Below are 16,060 nucleotides of genomic sequence, written 5' to 3' on the forward strand. Positions count from 1 at the left end.
GGGAATTGGGGGGGGGGGGTTGGTTGTTTTGCCGAAAAAGACATTAAAATCCAACTGTCGATAGAGTCCTTCCCATTTAGCAAATCAGAAGCTAAAGGGTTGGTAGGGTGAGGAATTAAGGGATTATGGCAGGACTTGTGGAATAACGGGCATGAGGGGAGACAGCTTAAAGAATACATAAAACTGTTGAGTTTATGGGAGAAGGGAGTCAAACAAGAAGGGAAGGATTATATTGACTCGACTTAGAATTGGGCATACTATTCTTAGATTTTCCTTATATCTTGTTGGAAAACCGTCATTCTGGGTTGTGTAGGTTTTGTCATCATTATGCAACAGTTGAACATATGCTATTACAGTGTGAAAGAAATCAAATTCAGGCTTCGTTACAATCTTCGGGGTTGATAGTTTTCAATTAAAAACTTTAAGTTGCGGGTGTGACTTTAATTCACAATATTGTCTCTCACTATATAACCATATAACAATTACAGCACGGAAACAGGCCATCTCGGCCCTTCTAATCCGTGCCAAACACCTAGTCCCACCTACCTGCACTCAGACCATAACCCTCCATTCCTTTCCTGGTCATATACCTATCCAATTTTTTTTTAAATGACAAAATCGAACCTGCCTCTACCACTTCTACTGGAAGCTCGTTCCAGACAGACAGACATACTTTATTGATCCCGAGGGCAATTGGGTTTCCTTACAGTTGCACCAACCAAGAATAGTGTAGAAATATAGCAATATAAAACCATAAATATTAATATAATATAATAATAATAATAATAATAAGAAGAAGAAGAAGAAGAAGAAGAAGAAAATTATGACAAATGGAAATAAGTCCAGGACCAGCCTATTGGCTCAGGGTGTCTGACCCTCTGAGGGAGGAGTTGTAAAGTTTGATGGCCACAGGTAGGAATGACTTCCTATGATGCTCGGTGTAGCATCTCGGTGGAATGAGTCTCTGGCTGAATGTACTCCTGTGCCTAACCAGTACATGATGGAGTGGATGGGAGACATTGTCCAAGATGGCCACAACATCACTGGCCTTACGAATGAGTTTGTTGATTCTGTTGGTGTCTGCTACCCTCAGCCTGCTGCCCCAGCACACAACAGCAAACATAATAGCACTGGCTACCACAGACTCGTAGAACATCCTCAGCATCATCCGGCAGATGTTAAAGGACCTCAGTCTCCTCAGGAAGTAGAGATGGCTCTGACCCTTCTTGTAGACAGCCTCAGTGTTCTTTGACCAGTCCAGTTTATTGTCAATTCGTATCCCCAGGTATTTGTAATCCTCCACCCTGTCCACACTGACCCCTTGGATAGAAACAGGGGTCACCGGTGCCTTAGTCTTCCTCAGGTCCACCACCAGCTCCTTAGTCTTTTTCACATTAAGCGGCAGATGATTCTGCTCGCACCATGTGACAGTTTCCCACTGTAGCCCTGTACTCAGCCTCATCTCCCTTGCTGATACATCCAACTATGGCAGAGTCATCAGAAAACTTCTGAACATGGCAAGACTCTGTGCAGCAGTTGAAGTCCGAGGTTAGTTTCCACTCAGCTACCACTCTCTGAGTAAAGAAGTTCCCCCTCATGTTACCCCTAAACTTTTGCCCTTTAACTCTCAACTCATGTCCTCTTGTTTGAATCTCCCCTACTCTCAATGAAAAAAGCCTATCCACATCAATTCTATCTATCCCTCTCATAATTTTAAATACCTCTATCAAGTCCCCCCTCAACCTTCTACACTCCAAAGAATAAAGACCTAACTTGTTCAACCTTTCTCTGTAACTTAGGTGCTGATACCCAGGTAACATTCTAGTAAATCTCCTCTGTACTCTCTCTAATTTGTTGACATCTTTCCTATAATTCGGTGACCAGAACTGTACACTACTTAAAATCTGTAGGGCTTTTTGGGGTAATTTAGTTTTCATTTGATAAAGAACTAGTAAGGGTATTTTTATTTCCCAACTCGAGTCTACACCATACTCCAGTCCAGTTGGAGGCAGTAATACACCTTTAACTTGGACTGCCAACGGCCATTAAAAATCAGAAAAAGAAGGTGGTCCGATAGCTTAACGTGTGTCAGAGGGACAACGTTAGAAGTTATTCTGTCAGATCTAATGGGAATGGTAGCGCGCACATACACGCACATGCACCACTGCCGTCTGCCGTAACTCAGCAGGTCGCACAGCCTCGATGGAATGGAACAAACAGTCGACATTTCAGATCGACGACCTTCTTCAGGACTGGAAAGGAAGGGGCCACATGTGAAGAATCTCTTGTGGTTATGTAAAAGTAGTTCATTGCCACATTTGGAAAAAAAATCTTCTTCAAACAACAGACACATTGGCTGCTTGGTGCCAGTATAAAGCTGTATTTCAGATACTCCACACTACACCATTTACACTTCTTTTTTGTTTGGTCTGCTTCTGCTAATTTTGTTATAGATTAGTGACCATGGTCAATCACCTATGATTTAAATCCAAACTCAAGCCCTGCAATGAATAAAAAGGGCACCATCATAGCTCAGGCAAAACCCGACTCTCCATCTGAAGGTACATAGAGTGGGGCAGCGTTACCTTGGTTGGGCGTTGGGCTAGAGAAGTATGGCCAAGACCATTCGAAAGGGCAGATTCTGAACTTTACTCCATTGAAGACCATAACCTAATTCACAGGAAAAGTATCACTGCATGATCAGAGTATGGGAATCGTATGAGCCAACATTGTATCTCGGTAGTAAATGGCAATAATGCACTGACATAACACTGTTTCTTCAGCCCAGATTTCAGAAGCTGTTTTTCAACAATTATAATGCACTTTGAGTAAAATCAAAGAGAACAGTGGGTTAGCAAGAGATGAGGTGATTATGTGATCATTATTGTCAATTTTGAGGCACTGAGGATCAATTGCTTATAAAAAGTAATTGACTTCTTAAATTAAGCCTGTATTTCCTCAGCTGCCCCCTTTCTACTGAGCACCCCACACACCCTCTTTATCTTTTTGCCCCCTTAGAAACTCTCACCACCCCCAGGGAGGCAATATCACCCACTTAGGGATGCACTGGTTTCGAGAGTTATGGCCAATCACAAGCAGATTGGATTAGCTTAGTCACAGGGACAATTGAATTAAATTGAATTGACTATTTCTTACATCCTTCACATACATGAGGAGTAAAAATCTTTACGTTACATCTCTATCTAAATGTGCAATCATAGTAATTTCTAATAATTTATAATAAATAGAATAATCAATGTAACATAGAAATACACTCAAATCAGCATGAGTTCATCAGCCTGATAGCCTGGTGGAAGAAGCTGTCCCGGAGCCTGTTGATCCTGGCTTTTAGGCTGAGGTACCGCTTCCCGGATGATAGCAGCTGGAATAGATTGCGGATGGGATGGCTTGGGTCCCCAGTGATCCTATGGGCCCTTTTTACACACCTGTCCTTGTAAATATCCTGAATTGTGGGTAGTTCACAACTACAAATATACTGGGCTGTTCACACCACTCTCTGCAGAGTCCTGCGATTGAGGGAAGTACAGTTCCCATACCAGGCAGTGATGCAGCCAGTCAGGATGCTCTCAGTTGTGCCCCTGTAGAAAGTTTTTAGGATTTCGGGGCCCATACCAAACTTCCTCAACCGTCTGAGGTGAAAGAGGCGTTGTTGTGCCTTTTTCACCACACAGCTGGCGTGTACAGACCACGTGATGTCCTTGGTGATGTGGATGCTGAAGAACTTAAAGCTGTTTACCCTCTCAACCCCAGATCCATTGATGTCAATAGGGGTTAGTCTGTCTCCATTCCTCCTGTAGACCACAACTAGCTCCTTTGTTTATGCGACATTGAGGGAGAGGTTGTTTTCTTGACACCACTGTGTCGGAGAGATGACCTCTTCTCTGTAGGCCACCTCATTATTGTTTGAGATAAGGCCAATGAATGTAGTGTTGTCGGCAAAATTAATTAGCAGATTGGAGCTGTGGGTGTCGATACAGTCTTGGGTATACATGGAGGAAAGGAGTATATATAAAGGAGTGTATAACTATAACTTTGTGAATCAGTGAAAATGGAGGGTACAAGTTTGGTGCATATTTGGTGTCCTTTTTACTGTTCTATATCTCTCTGACTCCATGATTCTTTAAAAAGAAGTCAGGCAAAGTTAGGAGAAAAAATAAATTAGTCACCAGTATGCTAGTCTTGCTACTGTTGTTGATTGTTGCTACAATCAGGGAGGACTACAGGAGCCTGAAGACACACTCAATGTTTTAGAAACAGCTTCTTCCCCACAGTCATTAGATTTCTGAACGGACCTTGAACCCATGAGCTCCACCCCACTCTTTGCTCTCTATTTGCACTGCCAATTTATTTTTTGTATTTCTTATTGCAATTTACATTAATTTGTTATGTATTACACTGTACTGCTGCTGCAAAACAATACATATCACAATGAATGTCAGTGATATTCTGATTCTAGTTTAAATCATTTGTATTTAACTGTGACCACCTATCATTAATCTGCGTTTGTTTACCATCGCCTCTGGACAAAGTTAACATGGTTTTGTCAAAGAAACATTAGGCTTGACCAGTTTCTTGGAGCTATTTGGGGATGTGCGGTGTGTACACTGAGAGCAATTTTACTTCAATTTTTCCAAAGGAATTTGATAAGGTGACACTGTCAAAGGTTTAAATATAAGCCCATGGGGTAGGCAGTTCCGCTGGCAAGAAGATTGGCTGGCTAACAAGAAATCAAGAGTAGCCATAAATGTATCATTATCTAGCAAGAACCAATAGTGGAGCTTCAACCTTTTACAAGTGATAGAAATGACTTGGGTGAAAGCACTGAGACTACAGTTACTGATTTTGCTGAAGGGATTAAGTTGTGAAGGGGACAGAAGAAAGCTACAAAGAGATATAGATAAGAAATGTGAGAGATTCTAAATCTGTCAAAGATCTACAAAGTGGAAAAATGTCAATTTTTTAAGAATAAAGAAACATCTTCCAATTGGTGGGTTTGCTGACCTCTGACTTGCAGATGTCTGGCCATCTTCGCGCATGATTTGCAAAAGAGTAATATGCTTGAGCAGCAAACTTTAAGGAAAGTTATTGGAATGTTATCATGTGCCACAGGGGAAATTGAATACAAAGTTAAGGCGATGTGCTTCCGTTATATGAGGCACTGGCGGGATTGTATCAGGAGTACTGTGCGCAATATTGGTCTCCTTATTGAACAAAGGATGTAAATGTTGGATATCATTGGAAGCAATTTAGAGAAGATACACCATACCTGGAATGAATGGTGGTCTTATGAGAAAAGGTTGGATAGATTTGGTATGCAGTGGCTGTCATTTAGAAGAATGAGAGGGAATCTGATTGAAATATCAGGGGATGTAGAGAAAATGATGCTAAGATGGGGGGTGGGGGGAGTTTCTGTTTAAAAATAAAATAAGGCATTGCCAGTCTCTTTTCCCCCAGGAAGTTATTGGTCTTTGGAATACATTTATGCAAAAGACGGTAGAAGTGAAGTCTTAATGTTTTTAAGGCAGAAGTAGATGCTTTCTTCAGAATCAGAATCATGTTTAATATCAACAGCATGTGTCATGAAATTTGCTGTCTTTGCGGCAGCAGTACAATGCAATGCATTACATAAAATAACAGTATATATTAAATAGTTAAAGTAATGCAAAACTTTTAAAATAGTAGTGAGGTGGTGTTCATAGGTTCAATGTCCCTTCAGAAATTGGATGGCAAGTGAGTGCCTTCAGGCTCCTGTACGTCCTTCCTGATGGTAGCAATGAGAACAGAGCACATCCTGGGTGATAGGGGTCCTTAATGATGGATGCCGCTACTTCGAGGCATCGCCCCTTGAAGATGTCCTGCATGCTATGGTGGTTAGTGCTCATGATGGAGCTGACTAAGTTTACAACTCTTTGCAGCTTATACTGGTCCTGTGAGGTAGCCAGCCCCTCCCCCCCCCATACCAGATGGTGATGCAGCCAGTTAGAATGCTCTCCATGGGACATCTGTAGAAATTTGGTGACAAACCAGAACTCAAACTCCTGATGAAATATAGCCACTGTTGTGCCTGCTTTGTAGCTGCATCAATATGTCGGGCCCATGATAGATCCTCGGAGATATTGACACCCAGGAACTTGAAATTGTTCACTCCTTCCACTTCTGATCCCTCTATGAGGACAGGTGCGTGTTCCTTTGTCTTGCCCTATCAATTCTTTGGTTTTACTGATGTTGAGTGCAAGGTTGTAGCTGCGACATCACTCAACTAGCATGTAGTCCTTCTCGTCAGCATCTCAGATTCTGCCACCAATAGTTATGTTCCCAGGAAATTTATAGACGCCATTTGGGCTGTGCCTAGCCACAGTCATGGGTAAAGAGAGAGTAGAGCAGTTGGCTAAGCACACACCCCTGAGGTGCGCCAATGTTGATCGTCAGCGAGGTGGAGGTGTTATTTCCAATCCACACAGATTGTGGTCTTCAGGTCAGGAAGTCAAGAATGGATTTGCAGAGTGAGGTAGCGAGGTCTGGGTTTCAGAACTTTTTGATCACAATTGTAGGAATGATCGTGCTAAGCACTGAGCTGTAGTCAACAAACAGCAGCCTGATGTAGGTAAGTAAAAACACAAAATGCTGGCAGAACTCAGCAGGCCAGACAGCATCTATGGGAGGAGGTAGTGACGACGTTTCGGGCTGAAACCCTTCATCAGGTTTTGGCCCAAAACGTCGTCACTACCTCCTCCCAATGATGCTGTCTGGCCTGCTGAGTTCTGCCAGCATTTTGTGTTTTTATTTATTTCCAGCATCCGCAGATTCACTCGTGTAGCCTGATGTAGGTAATGCTATTGTCTGTGTGGTCCAAGGCCGCATAAAGAGACAATGAGATCGCATCCACTGTAGACCTATTGTGGCGATAGGCAAATTGCAGTGGGTCCATGCCCTTGCTGAGACAGGAGTAAATTCTAGCCTTACATCGTTGATGTAAGTGTTACCGGACGACAGTCATTAAGGCAGCTCATACTGCTCATCTTGGGCACTGATACGATTGTAGCCCTTTTGAAGCAGGTGGGAACTTCCAACTGTAGCAATGCGAGATTGAAAATGTCTTTGAACACTCCCGCTAGTTGGTTGGCACAGGTTTTCAGAGCCCTACCAGGTACTCCATCAGCGCATGTCAGTTTGTGAGGATTCACCTGCCTGAAAGTCAATCTGACATTGGACTCCGAGACGGAGACCACAGGGTCACCGGCTGCTGCAGGGGTCATTATTGCTGTAGTTTTATTCTCCCTTTCATATGTCTATAAAAGGCATTGAGCTAATCTGTGAGTGAAGCATCACAGCCATTCATGATATTAGGTTTTGCTTTGTAGGAAGAAATGGCCAGAGCTGACACGCATCCGATTCCCCCCACAACCTTGTTCAGATTTGTTCCTTTGCTCTTGCGATAACCCTCTATAAGTTGTGCCTGTTTTCTTGTATAGTCCTAGGTTGCCTGACTTGAATGCCACAGATCTAGCCCTCAGTGGCCTACGAACCTCCTGGTTCATCCATGGCTTTTGATTCGGGTATGTTCAAGTATATTTTCATAATAATATGCTAAGGGCTGAAAGGTTGCTATGGATGGTTTCAAGTGTAGAATTGAGGTTACAATCAGATCAGCCATGATCTTATTAAATGGATGAGGAGGCCAGAGGAGAACAGTTGTCTATAGCTGCTCCTAATTTCAATTCCGGTGTGTGCTGAATTCAGCTGATTACTCTCTCCAAACACTGCTCCCTTATCTCCCATCTCCACCTCCTCTCACCTGCCATGGGTTCTCTTGTGCAGTGGTGTCTTGAAACTAACCTGTTTAACCTGATAAAAGATCCTCCTTCGTCTCGGGCATGATTCCGCTCATCAGAGAATTAATTCCCCAACTGATTCATCATTTTACCAAGGCTCCTCAATACCCTTCTTGATCAGAGGGCAGTCACTCTCACCATCTCTGATTTCAGCTTTTAAATACATGTGTACCAGACGAGATGCTGCTTGAATTGCTGAGTTCCTCCAAAGCATTTTGTGTGTGTTGTTCAATATTTCCAATGTCTGTAGAATCTCTTGTGTTTAAACTTATATTTGTCTATTTTGTTGGTTGCTGAAATTTCATGCGAGGCGTACACAGCAGACCAGCAGGGTCTGCGAAGAGAGAAACACGGCTAAGGTTTCTCGTCAATGACTTTTCATTAAATCATACTCTGTGGAACACTTCCCACCCTAGGATAATTTTTTTTTTGCCTTTATGAATGATGGCGGCACACAGTTCAAATGGTCACAGCTGTTGTTAATGATTTGGCCGGTGCTGCCTGGAGCGCATGCTCAGTTGCCTGCCTGCCTGCTGTTCCAGGCAGACTCAAAAGGCGACGACGGCAGTGCGGAGCGGTGGTTGGTGCCGCTTCTGCCGAGGGACCGATCAGCTTCTCCGGGGGCTGCGGATTGAAAGCTTCGCGGCCAGATGGATAATGGGGACTGGGGCCAGATGGTGAGTGTGGTTGTGGAAGGATTGAAGCTACGCCCCGGGCCGCAGCGAGCCCGCGGGCGGCGCTGGGGCTTCAGGCGGAGCTGCTGCGTGGCGGCCGGCTGGACGGTCGAGCTGCCCCTGGCAGTGATCGCTGACCCGCGTGGCTGTGGGTCTGAGCGGCCAGGCACGCTGCGGATACCCCAGTCTCTCTGCTAACGTCAAGGTATCTGGAGAGAGCAGAGATTGTAAACCATTTGTTGCTTTTATTTGTCTCAGCTACATGCAATTAGCGATGTATCGTAGCAAAGTTTCTGTTCTGGTTAATGTAAGATTAATTTTGTTCTACATCTTATTTAACTCGGTAACACGCGTATCAATTCTACCATGAGACGCAAGGAGGTTAGTTTCTATTTTGTTCGACGTAAAATGAATTTTGTTTTACTTTGTATGCTAGTATTAATGTAGCTTTTGGGTCTATTTGGTATTTTTCCCGTCCCTTTTAAGGTACTTTGATCAAATCAATGAAAGAAATGGACCACATGATTTAGTTTAGTTACCAGAATGTGTTTTCTTTTCGTACTCTTTATTACACTTTTTTTTTGGATTCAGTCTCTGCCTGTTAAGCAAATATACAGCATTGCATTGTAGGCGTTAATGTGCACATAAGTCTGATGTCAGATGAGCCTGTCGATGTGAAATACTGCTTAAGTGGTATTTAATCACGGCAAAGGGGAAAAAACAAACTTTATTTTTTCCAAATTCTGTACTACTGTTAGAGCTGGAGTAAATGTTTGAATGTTATGCACTCTATGGTTAGGTCTTTAATACTAGTTTTTTGTGTGAAGAGATTTGTATAATAACACAATGAATTGTGGATGAAATTTGCACAAAGTGAAATATATTTTGCATAATTCAGCAAAAATATGGAATCACTAACTGGGTAAAATATTTTTACAGTGGATCATTATAGTCTGTAATGTACCACCATGGCTTTTGTAGTGTTTGTACAGACACTAGTGTTCAAAGGGGAACTGGATAGTAGGGAAAGAGGCTCTATGGAGAACTGAAACCAGCTAGATTGCTATTACCGGTATATGTACTTATTTGTCTGAGATTTTCCCTTCTAAGTTCAAATAATTCTGACTCTATCATGTTCTAGTTTTGTTGTTTTTCTTTTTTCAGATGGGTGACCCAGTAACTCTTAATGTTGGAGGACATCTGTATTCAACATCAATTTCCACACTAACGAGGTACCCGGACTCCATGTTGGGTGTAATGTTCAGGGGAGATTTCCCCACTGCCAAAGACTCCCAAGGAAATTATTTCATTGATAGAGATGGACCTCTCTTCAGATACATCTTGAACTTTCTGAGGACAGCAGATCTGACATTACCTCATGGCTTTAAAGAAATTGATCTCCTTAGAAAAGAGGCTGATTTCTATCAGATAGAACCTTTAATTCATTGTCTGAATGACCCTAAGCCGCTTTATTCATTAGATACCTTTGAGGAGGTCGTGGAACTGTCTAGCACACGCAAACTTTCCAAATATTCTAATCCAGTAGCAGTTATAATAACACAATTGACAATCACAACAAAAGTGCATGCTCTCCTGGAGGGTATCTCAAACTATTTCACAAAATGGAATAAACACATGATGGATACCAGAGATTTTCAGGTGTCCTTCACATTTGGACCCTGTGATTATCACCAGGAGGTGTCTCTTCGTGTTCATTTGATGGAATACATTGCAAAACAGGGCTTTACTATTAGAATGACGAGGGTACATCATATGAGTGAGAGAGCAAATGAGAACACTGTGGAACACAACTGGACTTTCTGCAGACTAGCCCGGAAAACCGATGAATGAGCATCTTCACAGTACCAAATGCTAGCTACACCATGACAGCATTGGATCACTGTACATAAATTTATTTGAATATACAGGTAACCATGTTCTGCAGCTCAGTAATATTTTGTACAGATCCATATTCTTATGCATACTGTAATCAAACTCTGTTCAAATGAGGGAGTGTCAAATTCTGCTCAAATGAGGGAGTGTAAGATGTATATTCCTTCAACATGAAATTTTGATTAACATTTTAAACCACTTGTTTCCTAATATTGATATACTTTTCTGTTGGTGCTCCTTGTGTACTTATGAAATAAATAGTTAATAAAGTATGGTTCTTTGCTATTTTATAAATAAAGAGTTTGGATCTGCAAGTCCAAAATGTTTTGAGGTAGTCTATATGGGTGCAGATGACTGCCATCAATGTTCTTGTGGCTCTTTTCAGTGCATGTGAACACATTTCTGTGGTTTAGATTTTCAAATGTGTGATTGCACTGATGATGCTTCATCGTTTATAATGTTCTTTGCAAAATTCTTCAACTTGCAGATGTGCATTCATTTCTACAGGCATTTGGAAGTTGGTTTTAAGCAAAAGGTTGAGCCTTTAAATGTTCCAGCAAGTTCGTGTATCACATAGTGATTTCAGTGGGAAGACGAGGATTTTGGATGAACATAGTAGTTCTAATCAGTATTGCTCATACACTACTATATGAATCTTGAGCCTTTGCATGAATCACTTGATAATTTGTAGTTAAATTTAAATATAAACATGTCTTTAGGCTACAGGAAATATGTCATCTTTGTTTTGCATCCATACCATCTTCAGTGCCAATTTAAATACCATCTACTTCTAAACTTCCATGATAGTTGTGTACATGTAGTGTTACTAATATACATAATCAGATCCATCCCAGACTACAAACTAATTTCATTAGATTATTTAGAACTGAATGAAATCCCATTCATAGCATAATCCTGGGGTCCATGGCTGCCTCGGTTAATGGTAGGGCTCCACAGCATAAAGAGGTTGGGAAACTTTGCCATAATCTATCAAACCTGTGTTGAACTTTGTACAGCTGGCAAACAGAATTTTCACTTAACTCTTGGTGAATGTCAGAAATTTAATAATATTGCGAAGTGTAATTGGCTGTGTAGGATTTAAAATTATTAATGTTTGATCTTGTTTGTCTTGGTCTTATGGTGATTTCATGCAACAGCAACCAGCTTCCCAGAAAAGATAGATGTGTTTTTCGATCTATTTGAATATTCAACCTGTCAGAATTTTGCCGAGTGAAATTTGAATATTAATATTCTAAATTTAACACTTGTAGACCTTTCAAATCTGTGTAATTACAGGGGAAAGAGGATCAATGTAAACATTTGACATCTAATGATTTTTGAAATAAACTGTTTAAAGCATTGTTTTATTGATTCATTTTTGAAAAGACTACAACAGCTGAAACATCTGAATGTTTTAAACAAAGGCATAATTTTAAGAAATATGTAGTTTTTAAGCAATTTATTGAAAACAATCCAATTCTCATTTTATTTTACTTAAGCATCCTGGAAATTGTCAATTGAATTAAATTTCAGTCAATACACTACTATGCCTGTTAATATTTAAAATGAATAACTTGTATCTAATATCTATGCTGTTAAAAGTTAATAGGTAAAATGTACATGAAGTACAAATTCAAATAAATGCATTACAACTTGGCCTGTGCTGCCTGAAAGTGAGGCTTCAGGTATTTCTCATATGCAAGATTCACCTGTAGAAACAAAAATAACAGTAAAATTATGATTGCTTTAATCAACAGTTAATTATCATGGCTGAAATCCTGCCAGATTAACATTACAACCCTTATGAATTTGAGTAACAAACATTTCCAGCATTTATAAAAGCATTAACCTGTGCAGCTCAATACACTGACCTTTCACAGGGATTAACAAGAATGTTATCCCTAAGAAAACGTCATTAACAACCTGAGATCCAGGAGAAATTGATGACCATATTGTACTGTTCCACCAAGATCTAATCCCTGATCTTGTACTATCTTCCATTGTCTGATATTCTTCAACTAGTGGAAACATTTTGCAAAATCTAGCTATGTTGCTTGTCTGTGAAATTCCTATCTCAGTACATGGATTATACCACTGACCAATATTTTTAACCTGAGGCAAGCTTTGCAAAGGTGGTAAACTCATGAAGGATAATGCAGATTGATAATTCAAAATTTGAAAAGTTATCCAACTACAAACTAGGTTTAGCAAAGCAATGAATTGCTTGACTGCAAGTTACTGCACCTCAGTTGTACAAAGTGCAATAACACAAAAGTCAAAAATTTGGAATAGGAAATTTAGTACTAAAAAGTTCACCTTGTGAAAGGTTGAGCTCCCAAGCTTCACTCAGTGTTTGACCCCAATATTTACTTCTTGAAAAGGATTAATACAATTAAATAATACATTTGATTTAATATGCATTATTTCAATAAGGGCTGGGCTCAGTACATCTTTTGATCTTTTTCATAATATAAACAAAGTAAAACAAGTGAAATTTACTGCTTTTATCGCTACTTATGAAATTTGAAACTATGCTTGTATATGTTAATGAAGTGTTCACAAACAACAAGGTGATTATTAATATCAATGCAGAATTGCATGTTAGAAAGTATACAGATCCAGAAGGAATGAGAAGAGGAAGGGGTGCAGATTCCTCTTTTTGCAGTAACTCTTATCAGACAATGATTTTGCCACAATTGATGCAGAAACCCTATCCTCCAAGTGGGACCATCCAATGAACAATGGCCATAAAACAACAAGTCTGATAATACCTTTGTGTTTGATGGGGCTTTCTGAGCCCATTCAAAGAGGCGTTGATAAGCATGACCATCGTAACTACCAATGGCAGAATTCAGTTGTTGGTCAGGGTAATCAAATGCATCCACTATTGAGACAGCATCTTTCCTAAAACCATAACATTAACATATTATTAACAACTTTTACTAAGACTCAAAAAATGTAGCAACATAGATGGCAATTCAAGGTAACAAAACATACCAAGGAGATTTACTGGAGCATTGCTAAACAAAAGCAAATATTGAGACAGAAGGCAATTTTTGGACTTTGTCCAAAACTTCATCAATATGTAGCTTTTGAGGTAAAAAAAATGGGCAGAGCGCTTTGTGGGAGTTTGGGGTTTGGACCACTGGCTGCTTATGATGTTGCTGCCAATATGGCATATCAAAAGGCTAGATTCTGCAATGTCTCAATCAATCACACATAATTGATTAAAAACAGGTGGTTGTATTCAAATTCTTCAATGAAACTTAGTATTCAGAAAGATGACAAGTCAAATGATATTTCTCACAATAGTGAGGTTATCAACAAAGAAGATACTTACACACCACTGAAATATGGACTATCTGCTAAACTTAAAAAACCAGCAGAGCAGCCTCCAGGAGATACATTATCTGCCACATAAGACCTTAAGATATAGGAGCAGAAGTAGACCATTCGGCCCGTTGAGTCTGCTCTGCCATTCATTCATGGGCTGATCCAATTCTTCCAGTCATCCCCACTCTCCTGCCTTCTCCTCATACCCTTTGATGCCCTGGCTAATCAAAAACCTATCTATCTCTGCCTTAAATATACCCAATGAATTGGCTTCCGCAGCTGCTCGTGGCAACAAATTCCACAGATTTACCACCCCCGACTCAAGTAATTTCTCCACATCTCTGTTCTAAATGGATGTCCTTCAATCCTGAAGTCGTGTCCTCTTGTCCTAGACTCCCTACAATGGGAAATAACTTTGCCATATCTAATCTGTTCAGTCCTGTTCATTCGGAATGTTTCTATGAGATCCCCCCTCATTCTCCTGAACTCCAGAGCTGCCAGACGTTTCTCATATGGTAACCTTTTCGTTCCTGGAATCATTCTTGTGAAACTTCCCTGAACTCTCTCCAATGTCAGTGTATCCTTTCTAAAGTAAGCCCAAAACTGCACACAAAACTCCCAAGTGTGGTCTCATAAGTGCCTTATAGAGCCTCAACATCACATCCCTGCTCTTATATTCTATACCTCCAGAAATGAATGCCAACTTTGTATTCAACTTCTTCATCACTGACTCAACCTGGAGGTTAACCTTTAGGGTGTCCTGCACAAGAACTCCCAAGTCCCTTTGCATCTCTGCATTTTGAATTCTCTCCCCATCTAAATAATATTCTGCCTGTTTATTTCTTCCACCGAAGTGCATGACCAGAATCAGAATCAGAATCCTTTATTATCGCCAAGTATGAGGACACATACAGGGAATTTGATGACGGTGTCCCTGAGCTCTCTCTGTACAGAATTAAAAGCAAACAATAGTGCAAATAATCATAAACTATATACAATGAGGTCCACCTCATTGAATGTACAGGTGGACTTGATTTATAATAGACTAAAAATCAAGTGTTCATAAGACTGATGGCATACGGAAAGAAACTGTTCTTGTACCCATTTGTCCTGGCAGACAGTGATCTAAAGCACCTACCAGAAGGAAGGAGTTGGAACAGGTGATGTTCAGGGTGTGATGGGACTACAATAATGCTGCTTGCTCGCTTCTTGACTCTAGATGCATGTAAGTCCTGGATCGAGGGCAGCTTCACACCAATAATCCTTTCCGCAGCCCTGACGGTTCTTTGGAGTCTATTCTTGTCTTGTTTGGTAGCTGATCCAAACCATGGACAAACAGAGAACAGACTGGATTATTCCTGAATAGAATTGAATCGGCAGCTCCTGAGGCAGGCTGTACTTCCTGAGTTGACGTAGGAAATACAACCTCTGCTGAGCCTTTTTGATAAGAATGTCCGCGATGGGTGTCCACTTCAGGTCCTGGGAGATTATGACACCCAGAAATCTGAAGGTCTCCACAGCAGACACAATACTGTTGAGTATGGGGGAGTATTGGGGGGCTCCTCCCGAAGTCCACTGTCATCTTCACAGTCTTGAGTGTATTTAGCTCCAGATTGTTCTGACCACACCAGAGGGCCAGCTGTTCCACCTCCCATCTGTATGCAGATTCTTCACCATCTCGGATAAGGCCAATGACAGTTGTGTCGTCTGCAAACTTCAGGAGTTTAATAGATGGATCCTGTGAGGTGCAGTCATTAGTGTAAAGGGAGAAGAGCAGTGGGGAGAGCACACATCCCTGGGGGGGGGGGGGGGGGCACCGGTACTGATTGTCCGGGTGCTAGAGATGATGCTCCCCAGCCTCACTTGCTGCACCCTGTCAGTCTGGAAGCTTGTGATCCACTGACAGATGGCGGGGGAGACAGTAAGCTGGGTGAGTTTGGAGCGGAGGATTTCTGGGACGATGGTGTTAAACGCTGAGCTGAAGTCAACAAACAGGACCCTCACAGAAGTTCCTGGGTTGTCGAGATGTTGTAGATTGTAATGTAGTCCCATGTTGACTGCATCATCCACTGACCTATTGAATTTTCTATGACTATACACTTTTCAACATTGATTTCATTTGCCACTTCCTTGCCCACTCCCCTAAACTATCTAAGTCTCTCTGCAGGCTCTGTTTCCTCAACACTACGTGCTCCTCCACCTATCTTTGTATCATCAGCAAATTTAACCACAAATCCATTAATACCATTGTCTAAATCATTGACATACATCGGAAAAAGCAACAGTCCCAACAGCAACCCCTGTGGA

General features: G+C 41.2%; 2 protein-coding genes across 3 annotated transcripts in view; one reads left to right on the top strand and one right to left on the bottom strand.

Annotated features, from left to right (window-relative positions):
• Positions 1–8,375: 8,375 nt before the first annotated feature.
• Positions 8,376–11,780, top strand: kctd6a (potassium channel tetramerization domain containing 6a). Of its 2 annotated transcripts, none has more exons than XM_073072282.1 (2): positions 8,376–8,530; positions 9,692–11,780. In XM_073072282.1, the coding sequence occupies exons 1-2, from the start codon at positions 8,504–8,506 to the stop codon at positions 10,376–10,378; spliced, it is 714 nt and encodes a 237-aa protein (XP_072928383.1). In that variant the 5' UTR covers positions 8,376–8,503; the 3' UTR covers positions 10,379–11,780. The 2 variants fall into 2 exon arrangements, with proteins under 2 accessions (XP_072928383.1, XP_072928384.1); XM_073072283.1 differs by lacking the exon at positions 8,376–8,530 and adding an exon at positions 8,559–8,732.
• The window catches only part of LOC140741835 (peroxisomal acyl-coenzyme A oxidase 2-like), a 57,269-nt gene continuing 52,974 nt past the window's right edge, over positions 11,766–16,060 (bottom strand). Inside the window, exons 13-14 of the mRNA XM_073072281.1 lie at positions 13,192–13,324; positions 11,766–12,129 (exon numbers count right to left, since the gene is read on the bottom strand). Of these exons, the coding sequence (XP_072928382.1) occupies positions 12,067–12,129; positions 13,192–13,324 (196 nt within the window). The 3' untranslated portion in view covers positions 11,766–12,066. The remainder of the gene's footprint in view (positions 12,130–13,191; positions 13,325–16,060) is intronic.

The sequence above is a fragment of the Hemitrygon akajei genome, chromosome 19 (assembly GCF_048418815.1).
Source record: "Hemitrygon akajei chromosome 19, sHemAka1.3, whole genome shotgun sequence".
NCBI classification, from domain to species: domain Eukaryota; kingdom Metazoa; phylum Chordata; class Chondrichthyes; order Myliobatiformes; family Dasyatidae; genus Hemitrygon; species Hemitrygon akajei.

Excerpts from the sequence above, each read along its gene's own strand:
- kctd6a (XM_073072282.1), top strand. The coding sequence starts at position 8,504 with ATGGATAATGGGGACTGGGGCCAGATG. Across the intron at positions 8,531-9,691 it reads ATGGGGACTGGGGCCAGATG|ATGGGTGACCCAGTAACTCT; the intron begins GTGAGTGTGGTT and ends TTCTTTTTTCAG.